The sequence below is a fragment of the Idiotropiscis lumnitzeri genome, chromosome 4 (assembly GCF_059441095.1).
Source record: "Idiotropiscis lumnitzeri isolate Australia: NSW breed Sydney's pygmy pipehorse chromosome 4, RoL_Ilum_1.0, whole genome shotgun sequence".
Classification (NCBI taxonomy): Eukaryota; Metazoa; Chordata; class Actinopteri; order Syngnathiformes; family Syngnathidae; genus Idiotropiscis; species Idiotropiscis lumnitzeri.
Window position 1 is genome coordinate 20,499,636 of NC_142394.1, and position 16,011 is coordinate 20,515,646.

Below are 16,011 nucleotides of genomic sequence, written 5' to 3' on the forward strand. Positions count from 1 at the left end.
ACACATTTCTGAATGCATTGTATAAAAGACCCACTATCCTAACCCAACAACAAATGGTTTGAAGCAAACAACAAAATATTTTTTTTCTAGGGCAAAGGGCTCTCATACATAGACATAACTATTCAAGGACTGCACAAAACCACTGAACAGTAAAGCAACATTGGGTGCAAGATCGCATTTTGAGCAATTTTTACAAAAATGAAAAAATCTTTTATAATTGCAGTACTATGTTGGTCCCGCATATTATTCCAAAGGCCGACTCCCGTTGTAAAAAGTATAAGCCGTATAAGACTCATCTAAGTGCAACTATGGCATGGCTGCCATCTTAATGGTGACATTACAACTTAAAACTTCAGTCAACCCCTGCATTCTCACCTTTCGGCACCGGCACATTTGCATCTTCAAATCCCCCTCCCTTTTTAATATTTTTGGGTTCTTCCGGTTATTTTCAACATGTTTTTCATGGGAAAATCTGTATTGAATAGTTAATTTTGTTTAAAAAAAAGAATTAAAAAATGAAAAAAATTTGGGGGGGGGGGATTAATCAATAGGTCACTCAGAGTGTTGTGGAGGGGGCCCGCCATTTGCCTATCCCTGACGTAGACGTTTGTAATGTGTATTAAAATGTTTAGCGGTCATATGAAGTTCCCCTGTAAAGGTTATTGTGCATTTTATTTTTATCTTGAAGTTTTTGCAAATGTCTGAAGTTTTTGTAAGGAGTGTGCACGTACATTTTATTAAATAAAGTAATTTTATAGCTTGGTTTATTATTGTGGTGTTTATTTTTGGCTAGTATGACATAATCTTGAACTGGTGTTTCATAATGTATAGTGTAATGACATTATTTTATGTTCTATAAAAATGTAAAATATTAAATTAAAATACATAATTTATCAATTAATCCCAATATTGGAACCCTGGCTAGTTTAAAATGCTAACATTACCAGTAGCTCTGCTGTCTGGATTAAAAAAATATATGTTGTGCATTAGTTGCAAAGCATCCACAACAAATTGCCTGAATTTCATATTGTCATCATTTAAAAACGTACACAAAACATATATCAATATAGTGGTTTATTCATCACCACACTAGTATGAAAATAATATATTACAACATACTTGGGCATGATTTGTTCTACAGTGAAAGCAATAGACATCTATAAAAGGAAAAGAAATCTTAATTGTTTAAATATTGAAAAAAAATTAAAAAATATATCTAAAAAACAGCATGATTAAGCCTCATTGAAGAAATCTAATAATGAATTTAAATCGTAATTATCCAGGATCTCCAAGAGCGACGACACCTTGGCTTTCACATTCTGTCCTTTGAACTTGAACTTATCGATGAAGAGGTCCGTGATCATGCCTGTGGGAAGGAAATAAAAACAACATGAGTGTACAAAACAGAAGAATAAGAATAATGCCAAACAGGAATGATGAAGTATCACCATAAAGCCTTTCCAGGTGCGCTGGCTGCCTCTTGTACTCCTCCAGCAGACTGGCCGACTCGTCCAGGATGCTGCGATATTCAGAGATCAAGAAGTCGGCATTGCCCTCATGAAGCTGTAGCTCCTAAACGATCAAACCGCGAACAATTAGAAGATGATTAATTTAAGTTACAATTTAGAATCATTCATTTGCCTTGGATACTGCCTTCTTATTGAGGCTCAGGAGGGAAAATTCACTAGTCGGCGTTTGGAGCACAAGCCCTTTAATTCTCCCAAACCAAAATGGCTGCTCACAAAAAATGTTTTTTATTTCGAACAATGGACAAAAACATTATGCTGGGACATACTTTCAATGCATCAATGAGCTGCACTTTTCTTGCCAGCACCAGCTGGTATTCCAGTTTAGGGTGGATCATCCTGATCGTGTGGCTGACGGAGTCGTCATTGATATCTGTGGAGAAAAAACAGTATCTTTAAACTTGAACATGCATAAACCCTCCAAACCCCACTGCAGGAAAATAATAATACACCCGCAGCCCACCATAGGAAATGTTCAAGTTGGTTTTGCGTTTGGTGGCCTCTTTGGAGAGGACATCGCTCAGGATGGAGATGGTGGAGATATTGTCTGACTTGAAGTGACCCTCCCCTTTGCTGGAAAAAAAAAATACAAGCAGAAAATTATTGGAATAACATTCCATAAATGCTAACATTACATAACTTTAGTAAAAAAAAACAGGAATTGATACTTCAACATCTACTGAAGTCTTTTTAAATCCCAATAGCGACACTTCCACTTGAATGACCTCCAATACTTTTGACACCTGACGCATTTTTATAAAACGTCAGCGTAATTATCCATCCATCCATTATATGAGCCACTTCTCAAATTAGGGATCGCGAGGCGTGCTGGAGCCTATCTCAGCCTCTTAGGGGCAGTACGTGCGGCACACCCACAACCGATTGCCAGCTAATCGCAGGGCACACAAACACAAACAACCATCCGCACTCACAATGATCATGCCTAGCACAGCATTGCACAGCACAGCATTGTTACTGCGGCTGGCTTGACTGGCTTTTTGACCATGTAAACGGGTATATGAAGCTGAAAAAAAATACTTGAACATTTTATGTAGTTATTTATTTTAAATTGAGGTACTCAAATTACCCAAGGACTCGTTTTACTCCTAGTGGTTATGTCAAGTATTACACTGAAAGCCAAACGAGAAAAATAGAAGAAAATGATAGAATTTTTCTTTGCTAACACGTAGCTTATCAAACACCTAATGCGGTTAAGTACTGTATTGAATAAAGAAAACATGCTACAAATCCTCATTACTTAATATGAGCGGCCATAAACAGCCTCTGAGAGCATTTGAAGTCTCGCCTTGCATGTTTGCCTTGATGTCTAGTGCAGTTGCTGACCTGTAGGTGGCGTGCAACTGCGTGCCCAAGAAGGTGTTGAGGAAGTAGAAGGTGACGCTGTCTCCCGCTGGCGTCTTCTCCGGAACCTCCGGCAGACAGAAGACCACCCAGGAATGGATCTCTGCAAAACTGAACTGCCCCACCAGACTCAGCCTGTTCATGGGCCTGGATTCATAATATAGAGGAAATAGGATTATAAAGTTAGCTCATATTAGATTATCAATAAAAAAGTGTAGGGCAGAAAGTCACCTGTCCTGGTCGATGCTGTGTGTGCGCTGGTGAAGAGAGAGAGGTTTGATGTGATACTGGCGAACCTGACACGTCTTGGGCTGCAATCTGTGGGTGACGTAAGCCTGCAAGGTGCCATACTGACCTTCGATGGACCTCACCTACAACACACACACGTGAAAGTGACGTGTGACAAAGAGTCAACACGTGAGTGTGAGTGAACAATGAAGCGCGATAAAGTGGGGAACGCAAATATTAAGGGAAATCTTTAAATGTTTTAAGGGAAGGTTTTAAAAGTGTTTTAGATCATAGCGGCGGTATGTGTAAGGTGTTTCAATTAATACCACAATTATTTATGTATATTTTTTATATTCAGATTGGGTTTTCTGCATACAAGAATTGGGTTGTGCGTCAATGACAGGGACGCTACTTACTTTGAGTTCCAATCTGGTGGTGTTAGCTTGACATCTGTAAGTGGCCAGCAGGAAGTTTCCATTTGGCTGCTGGAGAAAGAACGTTTCAAAATTGTATTCAGTCAACAAAAAAGCTGCTAGTTTTGATGACTTTGAGGTCTTGGCTCACCTCAGAGTCACACTCGCTGAAACTGACCACCGCCGAGTTGTTGTCCACATCCAGCAGATCGATGGGAACGTCGCTCTACAAGAGAAAGGACAAATGACTTGCAGATGTTTGTAATGGTATTTTTCCACTGCATGTGTTTCATTTTTATTCATATTTTATCAATTCAATTGTTTTTCTATGTAACATGAGTTTTAAATGTAACGGAGAAAAGATCAGAGAATATTGGCATTCATTTAATGCAATTTTAACCAAAAATATTATGTTGAAAATATACTGTATATCGATATAATATTTTCTAATTCCCATCGCTATTAATAACAATTAAATGGAATGTAAAGAACTAACCAGTTTGTGAATCATAATTGTATACTTTAATGAATTAAGTACATTGTGGAGCTCTTTCTGGTGTACACGCATTGGTCACTAGGGGGCAGTATAATCAAGACATACATAAACGAGAAGATGAATATTCATCCACCCATTATCCAAACAGCTTATTCTTGATTAAATACGCAAAATGAAATTTGCTTTGTTTTTATGTGTCAATTTCACCCCCCAAAAAAATCAACCGGGAATAGCAATAAACAAGCACTTGGCCCATTTAAAAAATTGTTCACGATCTGGTATGACTCACCATCTCACACTCGTAAATACAAAGACAAAAAACAATTGCAGAGTATGGTCGTATCCCAAGGTCACTAGAAAGTCGAAGTACCACTGTACAAGTTTTTGGAAAAAAAAGCCCATCATGTACCCTTGAAGTAGAACGAAGGCAACACGTACCTGGAGCAGCAGGTTGTCGATTGCCGTCTGCACCTCCAGCGTGAGGCTGTAGCTGGCGTCGTCCTGGCACAGCGTAAACCTGTCATTGATGCTGAAGGCGGGCACCACGGAGACAGCCGTCTTGGACAGCGACGTCTGTTGGTACTGCTCGCGGCCCAGCTGAACTTTGACTTGGAGCTGCTCCAGCTCTGCCCTGTGGCAAAAGATCGTCTTGTGTTTCCACGTCTCGCCAGGGAAACCAAAGTCATCTATGACGGCAGTTACCTGAGGGCTTCCACTTTGGACTGAACCTCTTTACTCATCCTGACTTCATCTCCTGCACCCAGCTCAGCCTTTTGTGGCTCCGTGGTCAAACCAGTCACCCAACCTGGAAAAATGCAAATACAGCCCAACGGTATTGATTAGTCTGCTCGGATACACTTTTTTGATGGCCTGAAGGGAGTCATTTTTCTACACACACTGATATAATAACATGATGGATTTATATTTCCTCTTATATATACTAAACTACAAAGAGTACCAGTCTAGAATTTAGTGTGAAATATCATGGGCATGACGTGTGCATGACAGAAAATAATGCCTGAATATATGATGATCATCGAAATTATTCAAACTCAATGTTGAAGAGAGTGCAAAGCTTAAAAAGGGTGGGCAAGACTGTTTTAAAAAGGAAATTAACAACCTCAATTTTTTTTTTTTCAATAATATATTGTATGCGCTCCCACCAGTCTAAACACGGCATTCTGATTAATTGTGTATTTTTGGAAAACAAGTTAAGCAACAAAATTCACCCATTTGTATCTGTCGCAGGGGCGGCCATTTTGTGGCTCTGGGAACAACCAATCGTGGCTCACCTATTTTCTAAAGCTTAGCCATGATTGAAAATTATCCGAGAAACTGTGATGTCATTTTCAGTCAACAGCAAGTGACCAGATGGATAAAAACGTGTGTAATTTGTGGTTATTCCATAAATTGGTAAATTTTGTTTTCGCTGAGAATGTGTGCCAATTATGTGGATATGTTGGATTGGCTTAAGAAGTGGAGGAAAAACTGCTTTATGGTTTCAATTTTTGAGTCCAATCGCAATGTCACCTGTATAGGTAGCAGTCAAGATCTCGTCATAGGACTCCTTTGCCACACAGCCTCCCTGTATGGAGGTCACACTTTCTGACAAAGCCTGCGCCAGACAAAGAAGCAAATTAGAAGGTTTTACATGATGCTGATTCAAGTCGAGATTTAAGGATGCCTCACATGCTCAAAGCGTAGCGTGGGCTCACTGGCGGTGTCAAAACTGTAAACGGCCACCGTCCCGTCGTCGCGGCCCACCAGGACGTCCCTCACGCCGTCGCCCGTGATGTCATAGGCGTCAAGGCAGAGAATTCCTGCACATAGCGCGATATCGCCGGCCACTTTATTAGGTACAGCCGCACTTGAGATCCATTATATTAACGGCACAGGTACCTCCTTTCTTTTTGTCGTTGTCAATCTCCCATTTGGTCGCTGCCGAACCCTCGCCGATCTGAATCAGGCCAATTTTGCCGTCCATCGTCCCGTATAAAATGTCCTCTCCTGAGAGAGAGTGAGGCAAAATACCCGTAATTCATTTGGGTGCCACATGAAAACAACCACACAAAATACAATGCAGTTTCTGAGTTTACATTCAGTTTGTCTATTACAGATTTGTTTACCATTTTTAAATATGCATCAAAATTTTAACAAAACTCAGAATTTACATTCATGACTTCAGCTCAATGACTATGTTAGGATTAACACCAAAAGTGTGCTTGGCTTTTTTTATATCCGTAATCTTGCCAACAGAAAGTGTTCATTTGGGAAATGAAACTTGCAACAGTGGTCTTCATTAGAAATGTGTCATTTTAGTTAATACAGGTATCGGATTATATGCATTTTAATATAAAATATCAAATTGGAAAATAAAATAACATCAGCACAAATGTTTGGAAGTCTGAACAAAAGGGGACTAACTCACCTCCATCTTTGTTGTAGCGTTCTAGCACAGACGGAGGACCGGGCACCTCCACCTCGTAGGCCAGCTCAGATCCCTGATGAGTTTAAATAGACAAGTAAAAAAATAAAACTTTAGACATAATTTGTATTGGACAAATGGACGAGCAAGAAGCTGTGCCTACCTGAAGCACTCTGAGAACGCGATCTTGACATGCCAGCACAGGGATGGGGCGAGCCACGTTCTCAGAGGACAAACAGACGATGTCGTTAATCTTGTCCCCCGACAAGAAGTAGTCCTGGTCCTTGCAGTCACAGTAGTGGTTGTAGATGTAGCTGGCACACACAAAGAGGTCGGCGCCGGATACATGCCTGTTTTTGACAAAGGACAACATGGGTGGGAAGTAGACCACTTTCTATAACACTTTTTGAGTAAGGTTGATGAGTATTGAAAGTAAGCGTGAGTAATTGCCTATACTAACAATCTAACTAAATAATCCACAAATCAAGATTTCAAAGAGTTTAATATCATTTCTAACTCATAATATAACACTTAAAAATAAGTCTTACAGATGATAAAAAAAAGAGTTTCAGAAAAAGCACCTTAAGTGCACATTTACATGGACATGCAGGAGAAACTGAAATTTCCACTAATAACCCTGGCTAAATTCAGCTCCTCATCGATATTCAATGCATGCCCCAATTACAATACCACTTTCCTATGTATACTGGGATATTTTTGTAAATAGTGAAAGCAAAATGCAACTATGAAGGCCTGGCCTGACCCTGTCCTGCAATCTTCATGAAGTTGCTCCTTACATGGCATTGATGCTCTCGGTGAGATTGGCGTCAAAGGTGAGAAATTGTTTGCCCTTCTTGGTGAATCCTCGCACTTGAGATCCAGAGCAGACGAAGATCTTCTCCTGTGGAGTTCCAGTTGCTCCACTCAGGTCCATTCTGGATATTTTCTGCCCCGGGAGTGTTTTGAAGACAGGCTGCGATACATGGTTTTATTTTAGCAACAAAATACGGACAAAACACAGCACTGACTTACTTGGAGAAAAAATAAACTAAAATAAAAAACCACGCACTACTGCCTCGCCCTTCTTCATCCCAAAACATGTCAAAATGCCATCATGGTCGGCCACAGCCACCTGCAACGACAATGACATGAAATTACATTATTTGGACGTTTATTTCACTGAAATATGCGCAAAACGATCCGATTTACTATTAATTGCTATTACCTTCTGGGTGGCTTTTTTTCCAAGTACTGGCAGCAACCTCATTGTTTTTTGGGAAGTTACGCCAACCTGTAAATGGCGCAGTTAATTTCGAGGAAATTTTCAAACCAATCAGTATGACACACTATAATAAACATTCGTATATATCAACACGCTAATAACACAGATTAAAAGAGGAGTTACCTGGATATAGTCAACTCGATTTAGATTAATCTCCATCTTTATTCGGGGCAAATCCTGACTCCGGTGGAAAATAACAATACAAGCCAACAAACTAAATGTTTATCCGGCCACAAAAGTGGCAACCAGTTGGTTCATTTGTCATTCACCAGTAGCTGCTAACATTTGGGATTCAACATTGTAAAAAGAGAGAAGCGACAGAGGAGATGAGGATTATCCACTCAAAAAGATTAGCTCGATATGCTATGGCTAGTCGGCGAGTTAGCATTCACGACGTGTTCACGAGTGGGCGAGAAAGTACTTCAAAGAGAACAACGAGTCGCGTTTAAAAGTAGAATACAGCTGAAGCTAAGTGATGAATGGAAAAGCATGCAGCCTTCAGGTCGAAATTGGGACGAATTTAGGGTGAGAACGAGGTATTGGGGAATAAAACAGCTTCCATGGCAACGTTGTCGCCCGCAATAACTTGTCCAATCATTGGATGTCGTTTGTACATTCCATATTCAAGACGACTCCTGATTGGATAGTTCGCTTTCACAGTCTGAGAAGGGAGGCGTGGCCACAGTCGAGTCGCTCATGAAATATGTTGCAAACTAAGAACTAACTCGGTACAAAAAGGTTGTTACTTATCATTTAACATTTTATTTCGTAATCGTTAAGAGCTCATATTGTGACTAAAAACGTGGTCATCTGTTGGCAAATGGAGAAAATTAACATTGTTGAAACATGTTTGGACAATTGTAAGCAAGAAGTATTATTACAAGGTTAGTAAATGCATTAAAAAAAAGGGAATTGAATGAAAATGCATTGCAAAGCAGTGCAGCTGCCACTTAATTAATGTCATGCATCATGGACTTCTTTTTGAAAGAAAATCCAACATCATAATGTCCCATAATTTATGCTCATTCTATAAAATACAGCAGATGAGACATATGTACATAAAAAAGGAGTGAAGTTAGGCCTTTGAAGAGCATATACAAAAAGAAACTAAATATAAACTGCACATAAATCATCATCTTTGCCTCCTTTCACTTCTGACAAAATGTAACTAGTAGTTACATAATATTATTTCGTTACTATCTGAGAACATGAGTGAATAAATAAGATCATGGGATGACATTAAGATGTCCATGTGCTCTGGCGGAACAAAAGAGCGGTGGGTGCCCCGTTTTGATGAGGTCACATTAAGACAGGAAGAAGAGGATGACCAAAAATATAAATCTTTAGTGCATTACTGGCTTAGTCTGGAACTAGAGCACGCTGTCAAGTTGTCATTGCAAGGATAAAATCAAAATGTCCTTCAATGATGCCGCTAGTGTGTCCTCATCCAAAATGGAAGTCACGTCATCGGCGGCGGCCAAAACGCAAAAAAGGGAGTAGGAGAAGGGTGGCTCGGCCAGGCCTTCAGACGCTGGCGGGGGCTAAGCGGCTGACGAAGGCGATGCTGCTGAGGCACATCCTCCTGAAGAAGGCGGGGCAAGCAGGCTTCATGATGAAATGCTCCAGTAGGATTCGCAGCTCGGTGAACAGAGTGCTGACAAACAAAATGGGCAACTTTCAAAAGAACAAGTAGAGAACAATGACATATCTTTGGTAGCTCTCTTACCGGCAATACGGGTTTCTTCTGGACGTGTAGCGCAGGCTGAGAAAGCGATAGTAGATGAAAGGCAGCAGCAAGCTTCCCTGGCCACTGGTGACAAAATAGGAGGGGAAAAAAAAGTAAGACGATAGTCCACAACATTTGAAGAGAGACACATTTAATGGCTCACATACAAAGAGCTGTGTTTACGGAGTGCCTGCCAAGAGTGAACTTCACCAAGTCAGGCTTTTGTTCCCCTTTGTCTAAAAAAACGTCTGTGAGCGAGCGCTTGGGAAATTTGTCCAATAACACAGCAAATTTTAAGCAATATTCTGAAAAACTCGCGCCGCGTTTTTTTACTCTTTCACTGTAATGTGTCACCTAGAAATGCCAAAAGAAGGAGCGAAAGCTCACATGAAAAGAAACGTACTTCATTGGTGTCAAGAAAGTATGTAGCACATCAATTGAGAGACTATAATCTATGTCTTTGAGGAGCTAAAGTTAGCCTGGATTGTTAGCATACTTTACGGCGAGCCCGCAGCGTGTGCATGTTTTTGCTTCCTGCTGTGCACTACATGCCGGACATTTGTTCTGACTGAGCCCAGGCGATTTAAAGATAAAGATGTCCTTTATTAGTCCCACAATGGGGAAATTTATGGCTGGAATGTATTAATTCAGATTAATCCTTTTAACAGGAAAAATCTCTTTGGTTCGAAAACAGTGTCTTGGAATGAACGAACTTCCACCTAAATGTTTGAAAATCAACTTCAGAAAAACACAGTGAAACGTCCAGAAGTGACGCAGACTGGGCGGAACAAAATTATTCACCAGAACATAACTTCGGAGGGACACAACAATGTTAAGCGACCACATGTCCTAATCGTTGCTAGCGAGTCCATCACCACATGACAAAGTCGTCTTTCAACCAGACTACAACCATACGCAGCTGCTTTAGTTCGAAAATGTGAATACAAATCAATCTAAGAGGTGCTGTGCACAACCTGAAGAGCATGAAGACAGTGGCGGGCATCAAGAAGATCTCATTACAGGCGATGAACTTGAGGATGTTCTGCTGATTGGCCGACATCTTGTCCAGGAGGTTCCTGATGAACATCAGGCTGCCGGGTCCCACCGACTGTCCAGACGACCAAGACAACAACAATACTGTTATACATCGTGAACATCCTCCCATTTGCACGACGTCATTAACAGAATTTATCAATTGGTTTGAATGCTTCTCCTTGGTTGGCGTGGGTGCTTCACTGGCAAAAAAAAAAAAAAAAAACCTGATCGGGGTCACATTTGCTTGCAGTGTGAACCTAAAATGGCGGACAATACTCAGTCGTCATGAAGTAGAAACAGCGTAGGTGGAGTACCACGTAAGCCGAGGACTTTCAGTTTAAAACAGCAGCTTCTATCAGATTTTTTTTTTGTTTTGGCAAAATGATGATAGATTAATTAAATTCAATTTTGATGATATAAAACCTAATTTGTTCTTTTCTACAACAACAACCCACCCCCATACAAAATGCAGTCAGTAGCAGTGGCATACTCACATCTAAGACCTTTTTGGTGTAAGTGGTTGCATGGAGCAAGGAGAAGAGGAAGACTGGGAAGATACTCACTGAAGACAATGGATTAAAGAATAAAAAAATACACAGGGGTGGGGGGGGGATCGGCATTGTGATTTGCTGGCTAACCGGTAATAGTAGTAAATTAAGCCATTACTACATCACATGAGAAATACAATGGAGGCCAAATAAAGTTACGGACCAAAACCCTATTAAAATGACAACAAAGACCGCTGTTCCAAATAAAAGCACAAAATGTTTTATGGCACCACACTGAACTGGTGGTTTGCATGTCTTTCTGTGGCGGCATTTAAAACAACTTATTTTCAGTTCGGCTGTAAAAAGTTGAGGTCTCTTCGTTGTTGGATTCATACAGTAAACTACAACGGAAGTTGTAACAAGTTGATTCGACTTTTGTCTATCATAGCTGCTTCAGCACATGTTCCACTCGTGATGACTTCACACTTTCCTAAAAAATAATTTAAGATGTTCATGCTTCATTTTAAATGCTATTAAATATGTTGTGGTTTGTAAAAAAGATAAGCAGTTCTTTTTTTCTTTTGCATTTTGTCCTCATAGTAACTAGCGGTTATACATTCATGTGGTTCTCCACTATGACACCAGTGCCTTAAACAATATTTAACTTGAACCCACTACAGCTCATAGTAGGGCTGGGCGATATGACCTAAAATCAATATTGCGATAAATTGGGTAATTTTACCTCGATAACAATAAATGCACAATAAATTCCCCCTGAGGACCAAAATCAAAATAAATGCAGGAAATGCATATTAACTGCTTTTTTTATTGACCAACTGGTACACATTACTTTCAATAAAAAATAAAAGTACAAAAATAATTTGAATAAACATTCAAAATAGCTTGCTTTGCATGACTTAAACAATGTCACAAAGAACAGGAGAAAAAGGGTACCTCTCACAAAATATTTTTCTGCAAATATATTGTGCCGAGATGCTATAATGCCATTTGCAAAGGCCTAGATTTGTGTAAAGGTATCTTGTAAACAATATAAATAATGTCATGTGCAAAGGAGCTAGTCGCCTGTAAACAAAATGCTAAATAAAATGAAAAAAATGTAAATGGAATGCCAATGCCAAATAAACGCGTGTGCTTTATCAGGAAAATGTGCCGTCTCGAGTACTCCGGTGCGCGGTCGCCACTTGCCGTCTATGTACTGCACATTCAGGCTCAAACAGGGATCCATGTTGCGACTCGACCACAAGTCGGATGTGGCTGCAAAATGCTCGACATGTCTCCGCTCCCGTCCCGATGTTGCCCATATCGGGAAGTGCTGTTTGCGAAATATTTTCGTACCTCTTGTCGGCTACGTTCATGAGGCGTTTAAATCCTGTGCGCTCCACTGTAACTAGAGGTGCTCTATCTTTAGTTATGTGCTCGGCTATCGCGTCCAGTTCTGAGACGTTCTCTCGTATGGTGTCGCCTCCGTTATGGGCTGTTGTCACTTGTTGAACCTTGCTTCTCACTTTGAACTTTTAGTACAAGCTCCAAGTCAACAGCATGGTTGTGTTGTGGGTGGTGAAAAAGAAAAGGTTGGACGCGCTGTTTCAGGTGCTTACGACGCACTTTCTAGTTCATGTTCTTTTGCTCAAACCTCGTCTTTATGGAACCCAAAACATTTCCAAACAACAGATGTCGAATTTCTTTTCGGGACAAGCGCGACAGGAACAATTTCGACTTCGTCTGCAGTCGTGTCGCCAGCTACGAACGCGTCTTCTGTTTACATTCTTCTACAGCGCATGAGTCACATGACTACATGCGCTGTAGCCGTCTTAAAGGGGCATGAACATCGCCGCAGAAAGAAAAGACTTTTCTTTTTCTTTTAGACACCGAATTTACCGACATGTGCAAAATGATGTCGGTCATTGTAATACATTTCGGTAACAGTAAATTTTCGGTTTATCGCCCAGCCCTAGCTCATAGTGAAGGCAAGGGCCTTGAAATTAAGGATACTAGTGATGGGGTAGGAGTTGACCAGGATGAGAGAGTAGAGCAGGTAGTGGCAGCTGTCCTCCTGCAGCGCCTGCGCCACGAACGCCCGGCTCAGCTGGAACCTGGGAAGCCTCTGATGCAGGCGCAGGGCGCTGGTGAGCGCATTGGCAAGCAACGCCCGCTGATAGAAGTTGGACGCCGCATTGGGCCTAAAACAAAATGGGTCCCACACAATAAGACATTTGGTTACTCCCAACGGGTGACCTTGTTAGTGCATACTCACCCCAAGATTGGTAGTATGAACATGATGGAGCAGTAGACGGTGAAGAGGCGGGACAACCACATGGCGGTTTCCAGCTTGTCGCTCATTAAAAATTGCTACAGGCGGGAACAAAACAGGGACTGTTGAGTAAGCGATGCACACTCAAACATTGAAGAGTTATTGCATTCCAAACTAACACTATATGAAATTAGTTCCGAGTACAGCTGCACTTTAATAAGAATGTTCAAAAGGCACATTTTCCAAAGTTAACGGTTTCAAACAGCTACATTCAATATAGCCGTATATTTGTGAACGCTTTTACACAAAGGTCAACTGACCACAAGACATTTAAGCCTGTTAGGGCTTCTGATCCATTTATCTAATGTTTCCTTCAAGTATTGCAAAAGTGGCTTTTTAAAATGTATTTCTGAATAGTAGTTTATCAAAGTTTTGTTCCTCAGCAAAAGACTTTCTGGTCTAAGCATTTTTAAGTAGTTTTAACCCAAGATTTGAGAAAACAAGATGGTCAAATGTTTGTTTTCAGTCAATTACCTACAAATGTTTGAAATTTATCATTAACAGCACCAATCCTTCACTGACACCGACATTACTCACCAGGCCGGGCTTCGCCTTTTTAAGCCATAAACAACCAATCACAGAAGCTACAGTAGAAACTAAGGCTGTGACAAGGGGAAAGAAAGAATATCTGCACATTGCTTGTACATTATCATGTTAATTAATGCGAAATTTAATTTGATCCAATTAATTGATGTGACAATCAGTAGAATACTAAATTCCTCATAATATTCTACAGCGGCAGCCCTTGTCTTCTATATATACGCAGAGTTCATCCCGCAAGCTGCCGTTTTGCCTGCGATTTATGTATAAATTCTGTGTTCATTTTGGGTTATTGAGTAACCTTGCACACACATATGCAGCAAAGATGAATGACTGCAGAATGAAAAGTTACAAATAAACACTTTTTCTCTTTTGGGATTTTGTGTTAACATAAAAAACATGAGACAATCACTGGTATGATGTTAAGCAACTGGCTTACCACAGGCCCCAGTCTCTGAGGATTTTGTTGGCTGTTGTCTGCCATTTTTGGTGCGTTTACGGGTCACTCTGTTTGGGAAAGAACACAAATAATGCACAAGTAAAAGCGTGGAATTTTTATTAGTTTGCCATAAACTTTTGATTTACGTTTGTATCTTGCAGAGGGTGTTCAAAGGCAGCAATTATTTAACAAATGTATAAACATAACATCAATATAAGTAGTACATTTAATTGATACTGGTAAATACCTTGTACAGTATTAGGTTGTGCAGTTTTAAGTATTGAAACAGACTGCTTGTTTCTTTTCAAGAATAGCATTCATGAAATCATATTTTATCCCAATCAAAATCCATAATCGCAATTATGTTTATGAATAAATACAAGTCTGCATTTAGGATACTTGAAACCTTTACCTGTAAAAAGTATAGTTCTATAAAATGCAGGGAAAGAGAAAAGTGAAAACTTGTGAAGGTGAATGAAAAACTGCTGGCCAGGAAAAAAAAAAACATAAGTAGGTTTCAGCAAATGAGAGGAAAGAAGCAAGGGAGCAAGAGAAGGAAAGTCAGGTGGAGAAGAAGGAAAACCAAATGGAAAATAGAAAGAAAATAAGGAGGCAAAACAAATGAGAAATGTGAGGCAAGAAAGAAGAAAAGAATAGAAGGAAGGACGAAAGAAAATGAAAGAAGGAGAGGAAGGAGTAGAAGAAAGGAGAGAGGGAAGGAAAGGAGGACGGGAAGGAATGGCAAATGGGGAGACAGGTCAAAGATATCCGGGAAAAGGTCGACAAAAATATTCTTTGAAATGCATGGCAAAGTTTGGCCCATTATACATACTTAAACAACGCACAGAGATCACATGAGCTGATGACGAATCGGTTGAACTCTAACGACATACGTGTATTTTATGTTAGTACACTAAACAATCCATTTGATGGTAGATAATTGGTAAACATTCGTATACTGTCATTATTACGCACAATACGAAACTTTTTCCGTTAGAGGCACAAGTCTGAATTGCATCGCTTAGCATATCTGCCACAGAAGCTACTTTTAAATGAGACCACTTCAAACAGAGGCTTTACTTTTAATAAAAGCGGGAACTCCCACAAATACCACCGCCTTAGCGAACTGTTCAATGGCGCCATAGGGGCGTCGATATTCGGCTACGACTGCTTGCTTTTCGACGCCTCATCAAAGGCAGCTTGAGACAGGTGAATCTAGAACATTCTCTTTCTGCTAGCATCTACGTTAGGGGGCTAGGCTAACGGGCTAGGGCTCCTGGTTAAGGCTCCCGGTGAACGACATATCCGCTTAAAAGGGGAGTTTATGATTGGCTATCAGTAATTAAAATTTTAATACAAGACACAAATTACCAGTGTTGTATCGTGAGCCACTCCTATGCCGCGCTGCCGTCACCGCTGTTCGTCTCCACACTTACACGCGCTAGTAGTAGTGAATGATCAGCTGACCTTCTTAGTTGGATGACGGCAATCTCGCAAGTTATCGCGATGATAGGGAAAGAGCACTTCCGGAGAGAGGTAAGAACTTCCACATAATACACGTGAGTTTATTATTGCAATCAAATTGTTATAGTGATTCTACTTTTAACTTGCTGCCACAGACAAACGTCCTCAACGGTTATGTTATTTTATGTTGTTATGTTATGTTACTTCATGCCCCAGCACTCTTTTTTCACTTGTGACTTGGCAGTTTGTGGCATT

The 16,011-nt window shown here is 40.3% G+C and overlaps 2 protein-coding genes across 3 annotated transcripts; both read right to left on the reverse strand.

The window, feature by feature from the left end:
• Positions 1-1,057: 1,057 nt before the first annotated feature.
• On the reverse strand, positions 1,058-8,306 carry bbs7 (Bardet-Biedl syndrome 7). 2 transcript variants are annotated; one of them, XM_088293915.1, is made up of 19 exons: positions 7,856-8,306; positions 7,676-7,741; positions 7,520-7,582; positions 7,248-7,423; positions 6,614-6,800; positions 6,454-6,526; positions 5,925-6,032; positions 5,715-5,845; positions 5,556-5,640; positions 4,728-4,830; positions 4,464-4,656; positions 3,681-3,755; positions 3,533-3,598; positions 3,120-3,259; positions 2,871-3,035; positions 1,990-2,099; positions 1,796-1,899; positions 1,449-1,572; positions 1,058-1,366 (listed from the first exon to the last, which is right to left on the reverse strand). In XM_088293915.1, exons 1-19 carry the CDS (start codon positions 7,889-7,891, stop codon positions 1,233-1,235), a joined length of 2,139 nt encoding a protein of 712 aa, XP_088150041.1. In that variant the 5' UTR covers positions 7,892-8,306; the 3' UTR covers positions 1,058-1,232. The 2 variants fall into 2 exon arrangements, with proteins under 2 accessions (XP_088150041.1, XP_088150040.1); XM_088293914.1 differs by having other exon boundaries at positions 3,533-3,601.
• A 165-nt stretch (positions 8,307-8,471) lies between these two features.
• Positions 8,472-15,810, reverse strand: tmem33 (transmembrane protein 33). Its single transcript, XM_088294957.1, has 8 exons — positions 15,664-15,810; positions 14,293-14,360; positions 13,257-13,351; positions 12,995-13,182; positions 10,988-11,055; positions 10,433-10,566; positions 9,459-9,542; positions 8,472-9,386 (listed from the first exon to the last, which is right to left on the reverse strand). Exons 2-8 carry the CDS (start codon positions 14,335-14,337, stop codon positions 9,257-9,259), a joined length of 744 nt encoding a protein of 247 aa, XP_088151083.1. The 5' UTR covers positions 14,338-14,360; positions 15,664-15,810; the 3' UTR covers positions 8,472-9,256.
• Positions 15,811-16,011: the final 201 nt, after the last annotated feature.